Source organism: Callospermophilus lateralis, chromosome 19 (genome assembly GCF_048772815.1).
Source record: "Callospermophilus lateralis isolate mCalLat2 chromosome 19, mCalLat2.hap1, whole genome shotgun sequence".
Taxonomy (NCBI): domain Eukaryota; kingdom Metazoa; phylum Chordata; class Mammalia; order Rodentia; family Sciuridae; genus Callospermophilus; species Callospermophilus lateralis.
In genome coordinates this window covers 5069978-5088502 of record NC_135323.1, presented here as the reverse complement: position 1 = coordinate 5088502, position 18525 = coordinate 5069978, and the positions used below count along the sequence as shown (strand labels likewise).

At 55.3% G+C, this 18525-nt stretch overlaps 1 protein-coding gene across 4 annotated transcripts in view; it reads left to right on the top strand.

Annotated features, from left to right (window-relative positions):
* Positions 1-18525, top strand: part of Sec14l5 (SEC14 like lipid binding 5) — a 34494-nt gene that overhangs the window by 1652 nt on the left and 14317 nt on the right. For all 4 annotated transcript variants that reach the window (XM_076840610.2, XM_076840607.2, XM_076840608.2 and 1 more), the window contains exons 2-3: positions 16016-16165; positions 16412-16543. In XM_076840610.2, the coding sequence (XP_076696725.2) occupies positions 16016-16165; positions 16412-16543 (282 nt within the window). The remainder of the gene's footprint in view (positions 1-16015; positions 16166-16411; positions 16544-18525) is intronic.

Genomic DNA, 18525 nt, shown 5'->3' with positions numbered 1-18525 from the left:
CATTCTAACCTTCTGGGATGGTCCAGGGAGCCGTGAATCTTGGCCACCAAGCTAAGACATGTCACCATAGAATGAAAAACCAACTATGGCGCAGGCTTAAAAAATGTGAACTCAGTTTTGCACGTTCAGGGTTCTCAAAAATATTTACAGTCATTGTACTTTAAAATATCACATGCCGGTGCACTTGCTGGGCCTGTGTGAGGCACTGGGTTAGATTCTCAGCACCATATATAAGTAGATAAAATAAAGGTCTGTCAACAGCTAAAAAGATAAATAAATAAATAAGTAAAAGAATGTATATAAAACAATCACATGCCTGTGGATGTCTTAATATGACTGGCACCACGGATCACCTGCCTTTCCTGGAGCAGGTTAAACCTGCACTGAAAGACTTCGTCCTGAAAATGCAGGATGGCTCAGTTACCCCCCATCTGCAACTGTCTCCAGGTGTTAATGGATCTGGGCACCTACAGTAGAGGCTTGTGGATAGGTATTTTTATTTATTTGTTTATTTGTTTATTTTTTGTGTGTGTGTTGAACATGGACACAATACCTTTGTTTTACTTACTTATTTATGTGGTGCTGAGGATCAAATCAGGGCCTCACGTGTGCAAGGTAAGCGCTCCACCACTGAGCCCCAGACACAGCCCTGTGGATAGACATTTTTTTTAAAAGGTGCTTTCAGGGCTGGGGTTGTGGCTCAGTGCTGGAGCGCTTGCCTCGAATGTGTGAGGCACTGGGTTCGATTCTCAGCACTGCATACAAACAAGTAAATAAAATAAAGGTCCATCAACAAGTAAAAAAAATTTTTTTTTAAGTATTTTCTATTACTTATTATCCATACCGGTGTTAATTTATTTGTACTTTTCAAAGGGACTGTCACAACCATGTCTTCTTATCTTCTGTATGGTCCTTGTCTGCGAAACGGTCCCAAGCCACAGAAACACTGCCCACAAAGCCACTTTGCCGACTGTTTACAAAACATTATTGTCCCCAAAATAGCTGCATAACTGCACATAACTTGCAGGCGGTGTGGGCACAAAAGGGGTTTTTCTGCACTTAAGGTCCCTCTTTGTCTCCCAGCTAAACACTTGCCCTCAGTTTGGATCAGATGCCGGGGAAGTTCCGGATGGATTCAGCTGTTTCCACTGCATCCAAGTGACCAAGGAGCTGGCCTTCTGGGTTTTGTTTAACAAAACCAACTTGAGATTCTACATGTCCCTTGCTTCTTCAAAAGTCCACCAACAGTGACATAAATAACTGAAATTGGGCTCATGGAATTGGTTATAATTCCACTGTGTGGGGATCTTTTCAAATCCCTCTCCAAAAAAAATATTTTTTTCTTTCACTTCCAAAGTGTATCTAGGGCTGGGGTTGTGGCTCAGTGGCAGAGCGCTCGCCTACATGCATGAGGCACAGTGTTTGATCCCCAGCACCACATAAAAATAAACAAACAAACAAAAAAACAAAATAAACAAAATAAAGGTATTGTGTCCATCTACAACTAAAAATATTTTTTTAAAAAAGTGTATCTAACCAAGACCAGGCGTGGTGGTGCATACCTGAAATCCCAGCAGCTTGGGAGGCCGAGGCAGGAGGATTGTGAGTTCAAACCTAGCCTCAGCAACTCAGTGAGGCCCTAAGCAACTCAGCAAGACGAATAAATAAAATACAAAAAAGGGCTGGAGATGTGACTTAGTGGTTAAGCACCCCTGGGTTCAATCCCCAATGAAAGAAAGGAAGGAAAGGAGGGAGGGAGGGAGAGAGGGAGAGAGGAAGCAAGGAAACTAATCAAAGGAATGGATATCTCTCTCCAAATTCCTGCATGGGAGTTTGGCTCCTGAAGGCGAGATTCCAGGGCCTCTGCTTCTTTCTTGATAGCATTTTATATGGATGTCCCAAAGAGTGGGCTGGTGTTGCCTTGGCAAGCAGAGAAAGGAATCCAGAGTGGCTGGGGAGGGTCCTTGTCTTTTGAATGCCTGGTCCTAGCAGGTGGGCGGAGGGGGTGCTGTCTCTGTGGAATCTAGGTTATCCTCTTTCCCAGACCCGGGTGCTGGGTCCCTGCCCTGGCCTGGGCACACTCCCTACTTCCTCTGGGCTTCAGGGTCTCTGGGAAACCGGGGCCACTGAAGCACCTGGGGAGGAGCAGGCAGCGTTGAAGTGAGGATTCAGTCAAGGGCTTGGTGCCTGGATGGGGCTCGCTGGGAAACGGGTGTGAACCACGGCTTGTCCTTGTCCTCGGCTGGGGCTTGAATGGCTGCTTGGGAGTCACTCACACACGGTTTTCTCACCCATTTAAAGGATGGGAGTCTGCGGTGTTAGTGGAGTCATGGACCCCGCGACCCTCGCCACATAAGCCCACTCTCTGCCAGGAGGCGTGAAACCCCCAGCCCTTGAGCACTTTAATCACCCTCAAAAGCAGCTCCCTCACACCCCTTGGCCATGTGCCCCTCATCTCTCTCCTTCCCCTGACCTGCAGCCTGCGCCCCCAACCCCAGGTCACCGCTCATCACTTTCTGTCTCTGTGGATTTGTTTTTTCTGGACGTTTCGTATCAAGGGCATCTGACAATACATGGAGCTTTGTGTCTGCCTTCTCACACTTAGTGCAATATTTCTTTAAATAAACCTCTTCATTGAGATATGATTGACATATAAAAAGCTGAGTTTTTGTGTTGATGGGCCTGGGCATGAGGATCCACCCAGGTGTATGATGTTCTCAAGGCTCGTCCACCGAGCAGCAAGGATGGTACTGCATTTCTTCGTGATCAATGATGCTTGGCTGCGCGGCAACAGCACGTTTGTTTATCCTTCGACCAGTTGACAGACATAGAGGTTGTTTTCAATTTGGCGCTTTTGTGAATGATAATGCTGCTTGTAAACATCTTTGCACAAGTCTTTGCATGGGTACATTCCTTCCAAAGAGTTCTCTGCTGTGTTTGGTGTTTTTTTTGTTTTTTTTTTTAATGGATTTAAACAGGTTCTTTTTTTTTTTTTTTCTTTCTTGTTTAAAGAGGATTTATTTTGGCTCACGGCTTCAGACCACATCAGCTCTCTCCATTGCTTTGGACTTGTGTTTATATTATTTTTATTTTTGACATAAGGTCCCTCTAAGTCACCATGACTGGCCTTGAACTTGCGATCCTGAGGCCAGCATGCTAAGGAGACTGTCCTTTAATGCTGCGTTTGCCAGGGCTGCCATAACTGGGTGGCCCAGAATGACAGGCATGTATTGCCCGCAGTCCTGGAGGCCTGGAACCTGATCTCAGCCGGGCCTCGCTCCCCCTGAAGTCGAGGTCCTCTCTCCTGGCTTCTGGTGGTTCCTGGGTTTGCGGAATCATAGGCCGAGCCTACACAGGGGTATTCTCTGCATCCAAGCGTCCTGCTTTGATAAGGACACCAGCCACGTTGGATTTATAAGGACACTCTAATGACCCTATTCTGGACTGATTACCTCTGTACAGACGCTGTCTCCAAATAATGTCACATTTATAGGTGGCAGGGGTTAGGATGCCAGCCCATCATTTTAAGGGGTAGAATGCAGCCCATAATAGTCAGCAACTGGCAGAGTTGGTACTGAGAGAATCTGACCCCGTGGACTGCACCCTCACCAGATGCTCTGGATTCCGGCTCCGACATTCCGTGAACATTTAGGCACCAGCCTCCGCGGAGTGGCTTCAGGAGTGCCCTCTCCTCTCTTGTCCAGCCAGCACCCTGGGGGCCTTGGGGACTCCAAATCCCGGTGGCTCCAGGTCATCTCTGATTCTGCAGACCCTAACAAGGGAGCTGCCTGGGCTAGGGTTTCATAAGCAGTAGGCGTTTTGTGTGCAGAAAGGTTATGGAGGTGAGGTTCTGTCGCTCGGCAATTAAGTGTTAAAATATTTAAAGACCTGGCTGTGTCATATTGATAACCAGCCTGTAACTCAGCAAGGGGATTGTTAATAAAGAGCGACCTGGAAAGAGAAATTTTTTTTCAGCCCAGGCCCAGACGAGTACAGGTGGAATCGTTGTTATGGACAGTTGGGATCTTGTTGTGAACACAGTTTTAACAAAGCAGCAGGGGCCTTATTTAAATGTTTAAATGAGTTCCCTGGGGCCAGCATCTGATATGCTGCTGGCAGATTGAGGGAAGCACCGGCCACCACCTCGTTGCGCTCTGATTTGGGCTGAGAGAACAGACACAGTCTGCTGCCCAGCAGAGGGATCTTCTGGTTCCCAGAGCCCTGAAGTGAACTGGGGGCCTCACACGTTACTTCCCATGTGCATTGCTTCACGCCTGTGTGCACGTTGCACCCCATATTTACAGGGTTCCCTTGGCACAGAGTTCTCCCTGTGCCAAGTGCTGTGCTAGACAAGGGGCTACCAATCCTTGTTTCCTAGCCACTTTTTGAAAGGCATCCTTATTCAGCTACTTTGTTTTTTTGTCCTGATGGATCTTTTCATTGAAGCTCCAGGAAGGTGCACTCTGTCTTGTCCAACCCCCCCACCCAACCCCCCTTTTTGTCGTTGGAGCTCTGGGGATGGAGCCCAGGGCCTCCTGCATGCGAGGCCAGTGTTCTGCCACTGAGCCACGCTTGGGCCTTGTCATCTTGAGATGGTTAGTCATTGCAGGAACACAGAGAAGGGCCACTGGTGGACACCAGAGGGTCATTTAAGTTAGCCTGGCTGAGAGACTCAAAGGGAGGGGTGCAAGGCACACGAAGGCCCGCTGGGCAGGACTCATCTCTCTGAAGAAAGTCGAGGCCCAGCTGGGCACCAGGGTGAGCTGGAAAGTGGCAGCAGGTATGGGCAGGGACTGGTGACCCGCCTCATCAAGGACTTTGGCAACTTTGGAAAGCTTTCAGTAAGGGAGCACAGGGGGGCGGGGGGTTTGGGATTACGAGGGTCTCTGCTGCCGGGCAGAGAGTGGACTGAATAAGGGTTTCCCTCCTGGAGGCCGGGGTGCAGCCAGGAAGCAGAGGTAAGGTCCCAAGGCATTCCCCAGACACCTAGGAAGTCTGAGACAGCGTCCTCCTCTGAGTAAGACCCCGACGCACCAGGTCACCCTCAGGCTGCTCTGGCTTTGCCGATCAGGCTCTCCCTGAGCTGTCGGGGCCCCTGCTGGCCCTGGAGGTCCTGAGCCATTCCAGAGGTGCTGGTGATGCTCAGAAGCAGGTCTGTGTGCAGAGGGTGGGAACAGGCAGCTTGGCTGGCACATTCTCCAGGTGCGGAGAAGCCAGGTGCTTAGCTAATTGTTACCCCGGCTGCAGCTGCAGTTCTAGGGACCTGTCAAGGCTAGGAAAAGTCTTCCTCTCCACCTGGTTCATGCACCCTACCTCGACCACAGAGGGACATACTGAGATGTCAGTCTCCTGCCCAAAGGAGAACCCTCCAGAGCTCAGCCTCTGCAGGTGGCATGTGGACAGCAGCAGACAGGCACCCTTTGAGCTGTGAGTGTGGACACAGGCCTGCTCCCTCTGAGGCCAGGGCCCCTGTGCCTCCGGGAGGACAGTTCAGCTTCTTGTCCTTCCCCGGCACCTGCCCCTTCCCTCCTCCCTCCTTCCGTCCTGTTTCCTTGCTTCTCCTTTCCAGGCTGAGACACTGCTTGGCTGAGTGTCTACACTGTCCCAGGTGTCCTTCAGGCCTCAGGGAATTCAGCGGTGAGCCAAGCAGACGTGGAGACAGAGGCGCCTTGGAGACAGAGGTGCCGAGGTGACAAACACACACGCAGACGTGACCTCCCCATCCACATCAGGACAAGCTGGTTGACTTTTTCTTTATGTTGGCAAAATACACATAAGGTGAACAGTTCCCCTGTAACCATTTCAAGTGTGTCCTCAGGGACACTGAGGAAGTGATATCACTGTGCAGCTGTCACCACCATCCACCTATGAAGTCTTTTGCCACCCCCAGTTGAAACTCTGTGCCTATCAGACACCACCTCTCCACCGCCTTTCCCCCTCCTGGCAACATCTGTTCTACTTCCTGTCTCTTCCAAGGGAGCCAGAGCTGAGCCAGGTACCTTATAGAGGACCCCTATGGTCGCTCCCCGTTTCCTCTGGGTTATTTTACAGAGCACCGTGCTTTCAAGTTCTTCCTTCTTTCTTTATGGCCGGGTAATACTCCATGTGTGGGGTCCACTTGAGTCATCTCTACCTTTCGGCAGCTGTGGACATTGGTGTGAACCATCTGCTCAAGTCCCTGCTGGTCTGCTGTGCTCTTGTCCATTAAAACCTACTGTATAGCGCACACCTTCAATCCCAGCAGCTCTGAAGGCTGAGACAGGAGGACGGCACTCAGCGAGTGAATTAGCTAAATGTGAGGCCAGCCTCAGCAACTAAGCAGGACCCTATTTCAAAAAAAAAAAAAAAAATTAAAAAGGGCTGGGGGGTGTAGCTCAGTGGTAAAGAGCCCCTGGGTTGAGTCCTTGGTACAAAAAAAAAAAAAAAAAAGTATTAAAAAAAGTATATATGTGACATTCAGCAGCGCGGAGGCCTTCAGGTCCTCCTGTAACCCCAGGGCAGCCCCTGGGAAGCCTGTCCTCCTCTCCCCGCCTCATTCCTCCTCCTCTCCTCTCGGAGGTGGCAGCCTCAGAGGTTGCTTCAGGGCACAGCTGACAGGTGGCAGAGGCAGGGCACCAGCTGACAGGTGGCAGTGCCTGTGCTCTCTCTGACACACCCTGACGCCCTCCCTCGCCCCCGACGCCCCCCCCCACGCCCCTCCCTCACCCTCCTTCCCCTGATGCCCCTCCCTCGCCCCCTGGCGCCCCTCCCTCGCCCCGCCCCGCCCCCAAGAGCCCCTCCCTCCTCCCCTTCTTCCCCTGGCGCCCCTCCCTCGTCCCCTCCGCCCCCTCCGCCCCCCCTGGCGCCCCTCCCTCATCCCCTCCGCCCCCTGGCGCCCACCCCTGGCGCCCCTCCCTCATCCCCTCCGCCCCCTGGCGCCCCCTGGCGCATGGCGTCGGACCGGGTGGCTCGTCCTGCTCCGTAGAACAGCTGCAGGCCTTCGGCAGCCGGCCCCACGGCGGAGCTTGCCCGGGGCCTGGCCCAGTCACCTCAAACCTCGCCTCCCTTCACCAGTGGGATGGCCCTGCTGCCTTTGGGTCTGCGGTGGCCCTGGGGACATCCACCAGCAGCGCCGCTGCCCAGGGCAGTGGTACTCAGGAGTGACGCGCTGACCGTGCGGCGACCCCAGGACCCTCGAAAGCATGTGCTGGGTGAGGGAGGCCGGGCGCAGGAGGCCAGGCCCTGCGTGGTTCCACTTCCAAGAACCGTCCAGGGAGGGGAGGCCTGGAGGCGGGAAGTGATGAGTGGACATCCCGGGAGGAGGGAACGGCCGATGGCTAAAGGGCCACAGTGTCGGAGTTAGTGACCGTTGGCACTTTGTGGGTGCTCTAAAGCACGCGGAGCTGTATACTGTAAGGCCAGGCCCTGGTGACCAGAGGAGGCAGAGGAAAAGCAGCTGAACAGGCTTTACTGAGACTCCCTCGGGGAGACCCTCCCGTCCAACAGAGCGGTCAGGGGAGTCCCACCCAGGCTCGGCCGGACTGGACTGGAATGTTATTGGGCTTAGGCAGGAAGGGAGGGCTTGGGACAGGAAAGGGAGGTTTTTAGGGTTCCTTGTCCTCCTGGGTTGGTCGGGGGATCTTGCTGAGGTCCGCGTCCTTCCAGGACCGGTCAGGAGACCCCGCTGATTGACAGGTGTCTATCACTGCTTGTCTGGGGCGCCTGATTGGTGCTTCTTTCCCTGCGGGTGGCCTGGTGCTTTGTTCCCTAAGCCACCTCACCCCGACCTAACACATGCCTTATTTTTTCAGTGCCGGAGGTCAAACCTAGGGCTTCCCGAATGCCCTCCCCATGTCCCTGAGCTACATCCCCAGCCTGAACTGTGTGCTCTCAGAGGGTGAATGACATGGTACCAGGATTGTATTTCCATGGAAAAAAGAGCTGGAGGGAAGCCGGGTGCGGTGGTGCACACCTGTGGATCCCAGCTATGCGGGAGGCTGAGGCAGGAGGATCTTACTTGGAGGTCAGCCTGGAAAACTTAACAAGACCCTGTCTCATAATAAATTAAAAGGAGCTGGGAGTAGGTCAGTGGTGGGGAGCTTGCCTAGTATGCAGGAGACCCTCAGTTCGATCCCCAGTACATTCAAAAAAAAAAAAAAAGGAAGTAGAAAGAAAAGGAAAAGTTGGTCCATGAGAAACATGATGCCCGTCTGTCCTGGGGTCCTGGGTCCCCCGCGGCCACAGCTGGCAGGGGCAGGGGTTGCCCTGAGTCCTGCCTGCAGGGGGAGGAGGGCGGTAGAGTCCTGGGCTGGTACAGGGGGTGCAGTTGGGGTGTTCTTGCCACTCTGGGTGGAAATTTGGGGGTACAGCCTATTCCAGCTTCCTTTGACTTTGGACGGGGAGGAGCAGGAAGGAGGGAGGGAGGGCAGGGAATCAGCTGTCAAGCGACTAGCAGGAATAGCTCTTCTGCACTTTATAGAATCTTGTTCCTTTTTAAAATTTAAATTTAACAAATGCGGTGTGGAAGGAGCCAAGAGCCAGGGATTAAGCTCTTTATGGAAGCCGACTCCTTTATTCCTCTGACAACCTGGCTCAGCTCGGTGGGTCCTTGTCTTGCTCCCCTTTTTACAAAGGCTGATAAGGGACTGAGAATCCTGGGCGTGGTCAAGGCCACAGGGCTGGGCTGCCGAGAGGCCTAGAATCCCCACCTGGAAGGCCGGGCTATCCTCCACCACCCCTTCATCGTAGGAGTGTCTGGTGTGCGTCCGTGATGTGCTGGGCATTTTGGAAAGCGCGGGGGCCTTGGGAGTGCCCAAGGGTGGTGCCTTCCTACTTTAGCACCTGCGGTGCCCGAGGGAGGGACACAGGTGCCACCGTGCGCCAGCCGGAGGTTCTGGGCTTACTCCACCACAGACATGTGCCAGGTTTCTGCTGCTGCGACACACACCTGAGGTGGCCGGCGAGTGAAGAAAAAGAGCTTATTTTGACTCACAGTTTTGGAGATTTCAGTCTGCGAACACTTGGCCTTGTGGACACGTGTGGTGGAGCAAAACCACCCGCCCGATATCCAGGAAGCACGAGAGAGGAGGGGCTGGGGTCCCACTACCCTCCATGCCTGAGGCCTGCCCACCCTCCCCGGGTCTCCCAGAGTGCCACACTGTGGCTGAGCCCTCCGCATGGACTTGGGCACAGGCAGATCAAACCACCGTGACAGTGTTGGGGTCACCAACCTGAGGTGGACGAGCCTGGGTGGGGGTCCAGGAATACACAACCCCAGGCTTCCCTCCACGTGCTCAGGGTGTCCATACGGATTCTGCAGGACAGAGCCCCATAGGAGGCAGCTGACCAGTCCCTGCCTGCCCCACTATGGCCGCTCAGGGACGGGCTCTGGGCCTGGGGTCAGCTCCCTTTCTGAAGCGCGAGCTCTGAGCGCCTCCCCACCTGGCAGCAGCGCTGTAACTGGATCCCTCTGCTGCCCTGTGTCCCTGGGAGGGCCGGACCACGTGCTGGTCGGGTGGCGAGAGGCTTTTGCTTGTGGGCGGTCAGGACAACTGTGGGGACTGGAGCTGGCAGCCGAGGCTCTGAGGCAGGGGCAGAACTGTCACATGAGCTGGTGCCACCCAGGAGGGCACCTTGAGCTCTCTGACTGTGCCAATGGCAAAGGGTCCGTTTGGTCTTAGAATCTCTGCCAGGTTTCCTCCCTGGGCAGGGTACCCAGGTCCCCAGCTCTCAAAGGCCACAGCCATGTCTGACAGGAAATAAGTGTAATAGTTCCTGAGCACCCAAAGGGGCTTTCAGTTAAAATGAATCAACGGTGAGTAAAACGTCTATCAAACGCTACCTTGCCAGGACCGCGGCCCTGCTGAGGTCTGTGAACATGACCCAGCCCCCTTGTGGGTGGTGCTCAACAACTTTCTGGGGCTCCCTATTCCCTCACCTCCCAGGGAAAGTCCCTATCCACTCAGCAAGGATTTGGATTGTATCCAGTCAGAGTTTATTAAGTGCTTTCTCTGAGTCAGGCACAGGAAAGGGAGACCAGGTGACAAGCTGGCCCCTCAGAGGGGCTCACAGCTGAGTTGGGGAGACAGACACATTCCCAGACATTTGGGGGACAGTCCAAGGAGCAGGGTCAGAGGAGGGCCAGGGCTGGGCTGAGCGTGCATGAGCCTGCCACCCGTGTGAGAGCCACACCTCTTGGCTTGAGAGGCAACGTCAGAAAGAGCTCGTAGCTGGACTGCCGGGGCACACACCCCAGCTTGGCCCCTCCCGGGCTGTGCAGATTGGGCAGGTGGCTCATCCTCTCTGAGCTTTGGTTTTTCCACCTGTCAAATGGCGAGATGAATAGGACCCACTTCCCTGGATTGCGGGAGGATGCAGGGGGCGGTGCTCAGGATGGTACACACCCGAGTGACCCCGCCAAGCGCCAGCTAGTCCTGCTACTGCCATGATGGTTAGGCATGGACGCCAGGCAGAGGCCTCCTTCAGGCACTCCTGTGGCATCCGTGGGTCACATGCAACCAGCACCCGACTGATGTGTCGGGCTGCAGAAGGGCGACGCCAGGATGTCCCCCAGCCTCCAGGGAAGGGAGCACACCCCGTCTCCTGTTCCCCCAGCCCCACCTGATCCTTCTCCTCCCCTGAGGGCACAACCCAGTGGGACCCAGCGTTTCCCTAGCACCGTGCTTGTGGGGTGGCCAGTGCCCGAGCAGGACAGGCTGGTGCTCTGCCCCCCAGCCTCCGCGCCTGCTCATCTGTGGGTGGGACGCTCCAGCTCCCGTCTCACCAGGGCCTGGGGGGACTCGGGGTGCTGCTTGCCCTCTGTGAATGCCAGGAGCATCAGCACCCTCCAGGCTGCGGGTCCCAGGTCCCCCTGGACCGTGGATCTGGGGTGGCTCTTTCCCATGGGCTCTGGGCCTACAGACATGTGCGCCTCTGTGGCCGGAGCAGCCACGGGGCAGCCACGGAGCAGCCGCCGGTGCCCACAGAAGGCAGTGCCCTCTTCCTGTTGGAGAACTCGTGTCCCCCCTGCCTGTTGTCCGGGGCTGCAGGCTGAGCGCCCTGGAGAGCCTCGTTGCCACAGGAAGTGAGTCAGGGCAGCTCTTGAAGGCGGCCGCGGGCGCTGAGCGTGGGGCCTCCTCCCTCCCTGGACACCTTTCCTGGGGCCGTTTGGGCTGTGGCAAGTTGATGCCCTTTCCTAGGCGGCCGGCTGACATTTCTGTCGGAGCCGGGAGCCCGAGTGTGAGGTGGTTTGGTGGAAAGGCTGGGGCCTCTGGGCCTCCCCACACCACCCGCTAGCTGGCTGGGGGGGTGGACGGTGGACGGGCAGGTCAAGGAGTGAGCAGGCCAGCAGGCGGAAGGCGGGCTGTGCAGAGGGGCTGGGGAGGGGCCCGACCCAGGCTACCTGCCAGGTAGGCAGTGACTCCCTGCCACCCCGTCACTGTCACATGAGTGGACTGGTGTTAGACCACTGGGAACAGCAAGCCTAAGGCCCCTGAGGGTGTCGGGGTGCACTCCAGAGGTGGCCAGGCGGGTGCGGCTGGAGCAGAGGGGCTGGGTGCAGTGGGGCCATAGAAAGGAGCATGGGGTTTGGACTGGGCATGAGGCCGTTCTGAGTATGCCCCCCATCTGCAAAACAGCAGGAGGAGAGGGACAGCCGGGAGCGGGGGAGACTCGTGGGCCTGGGGCCACTGCCTGACAGAGCAGAACAACTGAGGGCAGAAAGGGAGAAGATGTGATGTGCAGCCCTGGAGACAAGGGCCGGCTCTGTTTCTGAGCTGCCCATGACAGCAAGCCCAGCTGCTGAGCCAGGGGTTCCTGGCGCAAAGGAGGGAGGCCTGGGCCTGACCGGGACTCAAATCCAGCTTCACCATTCCATGCGGTGTGACCTTGGGTAAATTAGCAAGTCTCTCTGGGCTTGGGTTCCCTCATCTGTCAAAGGAGGACTCTATTCAGAGGATGAAGTGGACCAGCGCACAGCTGGAGGAGGAGTGCAGCCTGGACTTGTCAGGCTGAGCCCACCAAGACTCCATCTGGCAAGGTCCTCATCGCCACCCCATTGAACAGAGGGGCAAATGGAAGCTCAGAGAGGGCAAGCAGCTTGCCCAGAGTCGCCCAGTTAGAAAAGTAGCAGAGGCTCGTACTGAGGCTGACGAACTCTTCTCCTCTTGGTCTTCCCACGACGTGAGCCCCTCTTCCCGGGTCAGGGAGGTGGAGCCTGAGCCAGCTCAGCTCCTGCACCTGCTGGGCCACCCTGAGCCCTGGTCCCTGTGGCGTGCACGTCCTGGGTTCTGGCTGCGCACCGGGCTCCACCAGAGATGTCCAACCTGGCTTTGTCCCTTGTGAGACTCCTGTGCCCGTTTTCCAGCCTCGAGGGAGGAAGGGACTCGCCTTGTCTGGGGACTGGTAGAGCCAGGCGGTGACCCACTCTGCTCCTGCCTGCTCTGCTCTCAGAGAAATGCTGCCTCCGCGAGGTCCAGGGCGGCCTTGGGGGTCTCAGGGTCCTTCCCTTGCTGGCTGCCCACCCCGTGCCAGGCCCTGGGAGGCTCCTGGTGCACCTTGCAGGGGCCAGAGCTCCACACTGCTGTGTTCGTCAAAGCAGCGGCTCTGGTAGGTGGCGGCTCTGAGCTCCCCACCCGGGGGACCCGAGCTGGTTGGCCGTGGGCCCAGGGCTTCCCCTGGGCACCTGGCGCACTTCCATTTCTCCCTCAGTGCCCTTCCTGCTCTGCCCACCTGAGCTGGGTGGGTGAAGCTCTCCTCCCAGAGCAAGGAGGGAAGAGGGGGAGGAGTCTGTCCTCAGACAACCGACTGCACTATTTTGGGAGCTTGCACTGAGCCTAATTCCGGGGCGTGGGCGGCTCCAGGCTAAGAGCAGACCCCCAGATGCCATGGAGGCCACCAGCCCCGACCTGGCACTTCCAGAACTGGGTGGACTCATCCTCCTCGAGTGTGGCTCATGGGCTCGGGGGTCCCCTGCAGTCACTTTGACCCAGGTCTGCAGGCCCCCAGGAGGACCCCACATTTGCAGAAGGGGCAGAGTCTGCTGTGGACCCACGGTGGCTCTGGGGACAGCAAGACCAGGGAGACACCGTGGCCTGTGGACCCTGGCATCAGGGCCTGGGCCTCCCTTCTGACGGGCACTTACCCTCCCGGCTCAGGACAAGTCCTGAGTGACCCAAGGGGAAGCCAGGAGGGAGCAGTCCCAGATGCCTCCCCTGTGCCCATCCTTCAGTTCCCATGGCGACCCTGAGCAGCAGGCAGAGGGCTCAGGTGAAGTGTGCAAGGTCACACGGCTCACAAATGGGGGGCTGGGCTTGCACACTGGCCGGGGCCCAAAATATGTAAAATCTGTGCATATGTAAAATGAGCGCCTTCTTTAAACAGCCTGTATATTTACATATGAAACATCTTCTGAACCTATATATACAATTACATGTTTAAACCTGCGTATGTAAACATTCTGTCTATGCAGGTGATAAATATATAAACGTGTGCCATCTGTGCTTAGAAAAAAATTACATATTTATGTTCACACGTATCTTATATGCATCATACATGTTCTTGTACATATGTAGGTATATGTACAAACGTGTACATAAGTATACATATTGGCATGTGTTTTTCAGAACAGTTTCATTGGGCTGGGGGTGGGGCTCAGAGGTAGAGAGCTCTCCCAAAGCCAAGCCCTCCAGCTGCGCTGACGCATGAGTCATACCACACGATTCATCCCTGGGAAGCGTGCGACTGCATGGCTTCCGCATAGTCTCAGCTGTGCGCAACCATCGCCACAGTCTCCAGATGTCATCGCGACCCCCAGTGAAGCTGCAAGGCCCTCGGCCCTCATCTCAGCCCCGCTCACCCCCCACCAACCCCTGGCAACCAACCACTAGTCCTCTTTGCCTCCGCGGATTGGCCTGTTCTGGACTTTTCATGGAAGCCAGCTCTCATAACCTGCAGGCTTTTGTGTCTGGCCTCTTTCCCTCGGCACAGGGTTTTCAAGGTCCGTCCACGTGCAGCATGTGTCGGTGCTTCATTCCTTTTTATAGCTGAGTAATATTCCACCCTAGGGCTGGACCACAATTCCTTTATCCTCTCCACAGTTTAAAGGACATTGGGTTGTTTCTACTTCGGGGCTCTTCTGAATACAGGTGCTACAAACACGAATGCACACGTTTCTGTGTGAACATGTGTGTCCATTGTCTTGAGTGTGTGCCTGGGAGCGGGCTCGCTGGGTTGCAGACATTTTGCTGTAGGAGGAAAGGCCAGGCTGGTTTCCAAGGGGCTGCATCATGGCAGGTCCCGCTGCAGGCAAGGCAGGACTCCCAGCTCCTCCACGTCTCCCAGCGCTCACTACCGCCTGCCCTTTTGCTGTTGCCACCCTCGTGTGCATGAAGTGGCATTTCCCTGTGGTTGTTTGCACTTCTGTTGAACGCCTTCCCACGTGCCTCTCCGCCACCGGTAGTGTCCTGCGCCTGGAAAACGTCTGCCTAGAGCCTCTGCCCACTTTTAAATTGATCTCTTCAATGTTGAGCTTTAGTAGTTTTTTGTAGATTCCAGATACAAGTCCCCTATTTGATACAGATGTCCTATATATACTGTCTACGTACAAATAGATCTAAAAATGTGCAAAAATTCCCTCCTGATCCCTCAGTCACCTTTTCTTTCCCTTGATGGTGTCCTTTGTGATTTTGATGTCACAGCTAAGAAATGACTGCCCCATCCACGGTCATAAAGGTTTACTCCTGGGGGTTTTGTGTTTTGTGTTGATTTTTGAAGTATGAGGATTGAACCCACGGGCTTGGGCGTGCTGAGCAAGTGCTCTACCACTGAACGACACCCCAGCCCCTCCTGTGTTTTCTTATAAGTTTTATAGTTTGAGTTCTTACAGTCAAACCTTTGCTCCATTTTGAGGGGGAAGTTCAATGAGGTTGAAGTTCAATGTCATTCCTTTGCATGGGGAAGTCCTGTTATGCCAGGACTATTTCTTCCTCGTGGATCTGTCTCCACTCCCGGTCAAATGTCAATCAACATGTGAATGGAATTCCAATTTCACTCCTTTGATCTCTATGTCTGCCCTCGAGTACGATGGCTATTCTGGTTTGATTACTGTGGCTTTCTAAGAGGTTCTGAAATTAGGAAGTGTGCATCTCCCGCTTTTACTCTTCTTCAAGATTGTTTCTGCTCTTCTAGGTCCTTTGCGTTTCTACTCGAATTTTAGCCTCAGTTTGTCAATTTCTGCAAACACACACCTGGGATGTGACTGGGTTTCGTTGAGTTTGTGGTTCATTTCGGGGAGCCCTGCCGTCTTGGCAAGATCACGCCTTCCAGTCCGCGAACAGGGACAGTCTTCCATCTATTTTACGTCTTCTTTACTTTCTTTCAGCCACGTTCAGAGTATAAGTTTTGCACTTCCTTTCCTGGATGCATTCCTAAGTCACCGTTCTTTTTGGTGTTGTTGTAAACTTCACTGCTGTGTGTACAGCAGAACTGATTTGTAAATCGCTCTGATTTATGCCTTGCCACCGTGCGCAGCTTACTTACAGTCCGGTTGGGTGTGTATTGGGGATTTTCTGTGTGTAACATCTTGAGTCTGATTTGGGGAAAGCACTTGGCCTTTCACCCTTGAGTGTGATGTTGGCTGTGGGTTTCTGCTCAGGTCCGTTATTAGGCTGAGGAATTGCCCTTCCGTGTGTGGGGAGTGGTTTTCTCATGAATGGGCGTTGGAGTTTGTCAAATGCTTTTTCGGATAAATGCCTTCTTTTAAAACGTCCCAGCAGACCCGTCCTTCTTTCTGAGGGTGAAAAGTCAAATGCAAAGCCCCAACATTATTTGCCAAATCCCTGCTTGGGCCCGTCCCTATGGCCTCCCGAGAAGGCGTCTGTTAAGATGCTGGTGGTGTCCGCAGTCGCCACCGCTGCCCCTTCCAGGCTGGGGGTGCCTTTCTCTGTCCTGGATACTCGCTCCCAGGAAGGAGACCACAGCCCTGCGAGGGCGGCAAGGGATGCGCTGGCCCCGGCCCTGACCCCCGCTCTGCCCCCAGGCCTACGAGAAGCGCTTCCCCACCTGCCCGCAGATCCCAGTCTTCCTGGGCAGCGAGGTCCTGGGCGAGTCCCGCAGCGCGGACGGGGCAGTGCACGTGGTGGAGCGCAGCTGCCGGCTGCGCGTGGACGCCCCGCGGCTGCTGCGGAAGGTGGGCGCTGGGGTTGGGGTGGGGTGTGGATGGGCTGTGTGGGGGGTGGTCTTAGGGTGCAGAGTGGGGCCCAGACTGGTGGCGGTGGACGGGTGGGCGGCAGGATGGGTCCGCAGGTCCAGGTTGGCGAGGGATCTAGGAGCAGGCACCGGGTGTCCGGGAGCCGCCTGGGTGGTGGGGGCCACTCGGGACTCGCGCCTCTGTTTCCTCTGGTCCTCCTCCTTGGGCTGCCGGTCCCCCCTGCAGATCGCAGGCGTGGAGCACGTGGTCTTCGTGCAGAAAAACGTCTTGAACTGGAGGGAGAGGACGCTCCTCATCGAGGCGCACAACGAGACCTTCGCCAGCCGGGTCGTGGTGAAGGAGAACTGCAGCTACTCGGTGAGCCGCCCGGCCTCCCCTCCTGCTCCCTCCCGCGCCGGCAGGTAAGACAGGTGCCTCCCGCGGGTCCACCTCGGATAAAAAACCCATTTTTTTTTCTTCAGTGTAAGTATGCTTCAGGTATTGTTTGGGATACATTTACACCAAGGCATTGAAATTCCAAGGTCACTGGGGTCTTGTATTTTAGCCACTAAAACTGGCAACCTTCAGGGATCTGTGCCTCGGTTTCTGCATCTGTAGGGTGGGGTTGATAAGTGGCCCACCACATAGGTGGTGGTGAGGGCTACAGCAGGTGAATCGTCACCCTCCAAACCCCTCAGACCAGTGCCTGGCACCACTGAGTCCCATGTAAAGATCGTTATTTTTGGCAATCATAGGTATTATTCTGTGAGCAACTGTGGAGTGCCGGGCACCCTGCCCAGTGCTGGCACCGGGAGGTGGACGGGTCTGCCCGCTCACTGTCCTCATGCGGCTTCCACTCCAGTGGGCCCTGCAGGTGGGAGAAAGCCAGACCCTGATAGGAAGGGCTCCAGCAGATGGCAGGAGGGGTGCCCAGGGTCCCTCGCGGCTCAGGAGGTGTCACCAAGGCTGCTGAGAGCTGAATGTGGAAGGACCAGGCCTCCTGAAGGCTGGGGACAGAGTTCTGGGCTGGGAATGACCTGGGTGACAATCTGAGGGGTCGAGGCGAGGCTGTGGGGCCAGGTCCTGCTGCCACAGGGCTGGAGTGAGGAGTCTGGAAGGTGTGGCTGGAGGGAACCCACTCTGCCACTCCCGTGCAGTCTGGGGGAGTAGCTGCCCTTCCCAGGCCACACCGTCCACATCTGTGAAATGGGCATAGGCAGATCCTGTCCGGCAGGTCCTCAGGTTGCTGGGAGGACCCAGTACTTAAGGTGGGTCAGGTCCCTCGGCCCAGGCTGGATCCCAAGTGGCGGTCCTCTGGATGGCCACTCCAGCTTGGCAATTGCAGAGCATGTCAGTGTTTACCAGGTGTCTTCGCCCAGCCTTCCGGGCGGAGGGGCTCTGCCCATTCGTCTGCCACTTGGTGCTTCACATGAGCAGGCACCCACTAGATGCCTGTTGCTTTTCCTTTATGCACCTCCAGCCCCTCTTGGGACCTCCTGGAGACTGGGCCCAGGAAGTTGAGGCTCCTGTAGGCACCTGTTGTTGTTAACCACAGTGACCTCTGCCTCGGCAGGCCTGCTGGACCGAGGCTGCCTGTGGATGTGGGTTCCCCAGCCCTGGCCTGCTCCGTGGGGCAGCCCAGGACCTGCACATTCTGCAGTGGCCTGGGGAGCTCTCTCGAGAGCACTAGGTCTGGGTCCCCGTGGTCTCCACCAGTGTGTTTTCTTTATTGACATCTGTGCATCTGTGGATATACAAAAATACTTAGAAAGTATATCCTTGGGCTGGGGATGTGGCTCAAGCGGTAGCGTGCTCACCTGGCATGCATGGGGCCCGGGTTCAATCCTCAGCACCACATACAAAGATGTTGTGTCTGCCGATAACTAAAAAATAAATATTAAAAAAATTCTAAAAAAAAAAAAAGAAAGTATATCCTTGTATGTAAAATATACATATAAATATCTTACATACAACATGTAACTATTTAAGATATCTTAAACTCATTTAATATTGATATGTAATTTATTCATACACTTATGTAAGTGATGTATTATGCGAAACATCATTTACATATAATTTTTTGGAGATGCTGGGGATGGAATCAGGGCCTCGCGTGTGCTGGGCGAGTGCTTGATCCCCAGCTTGTTTGCACATAATTGTATACATCTGTGTGTATTTTTAAGGGGCAGGGGCCCAGCTATCAGCCCACACTCTCTGGCCCCCATGAGCCAGCTCTCTGCTCCCTATCAGCTCAGACTTTGCAGGTTCCCGGGAGGGGGCTCCCTATCAGCTCAGACTTTGCAGGTTCCCGGGAGGGGGCCCCTGGGTGTGTAGGCTGGGACGCGCTGTCCACTGCAGGT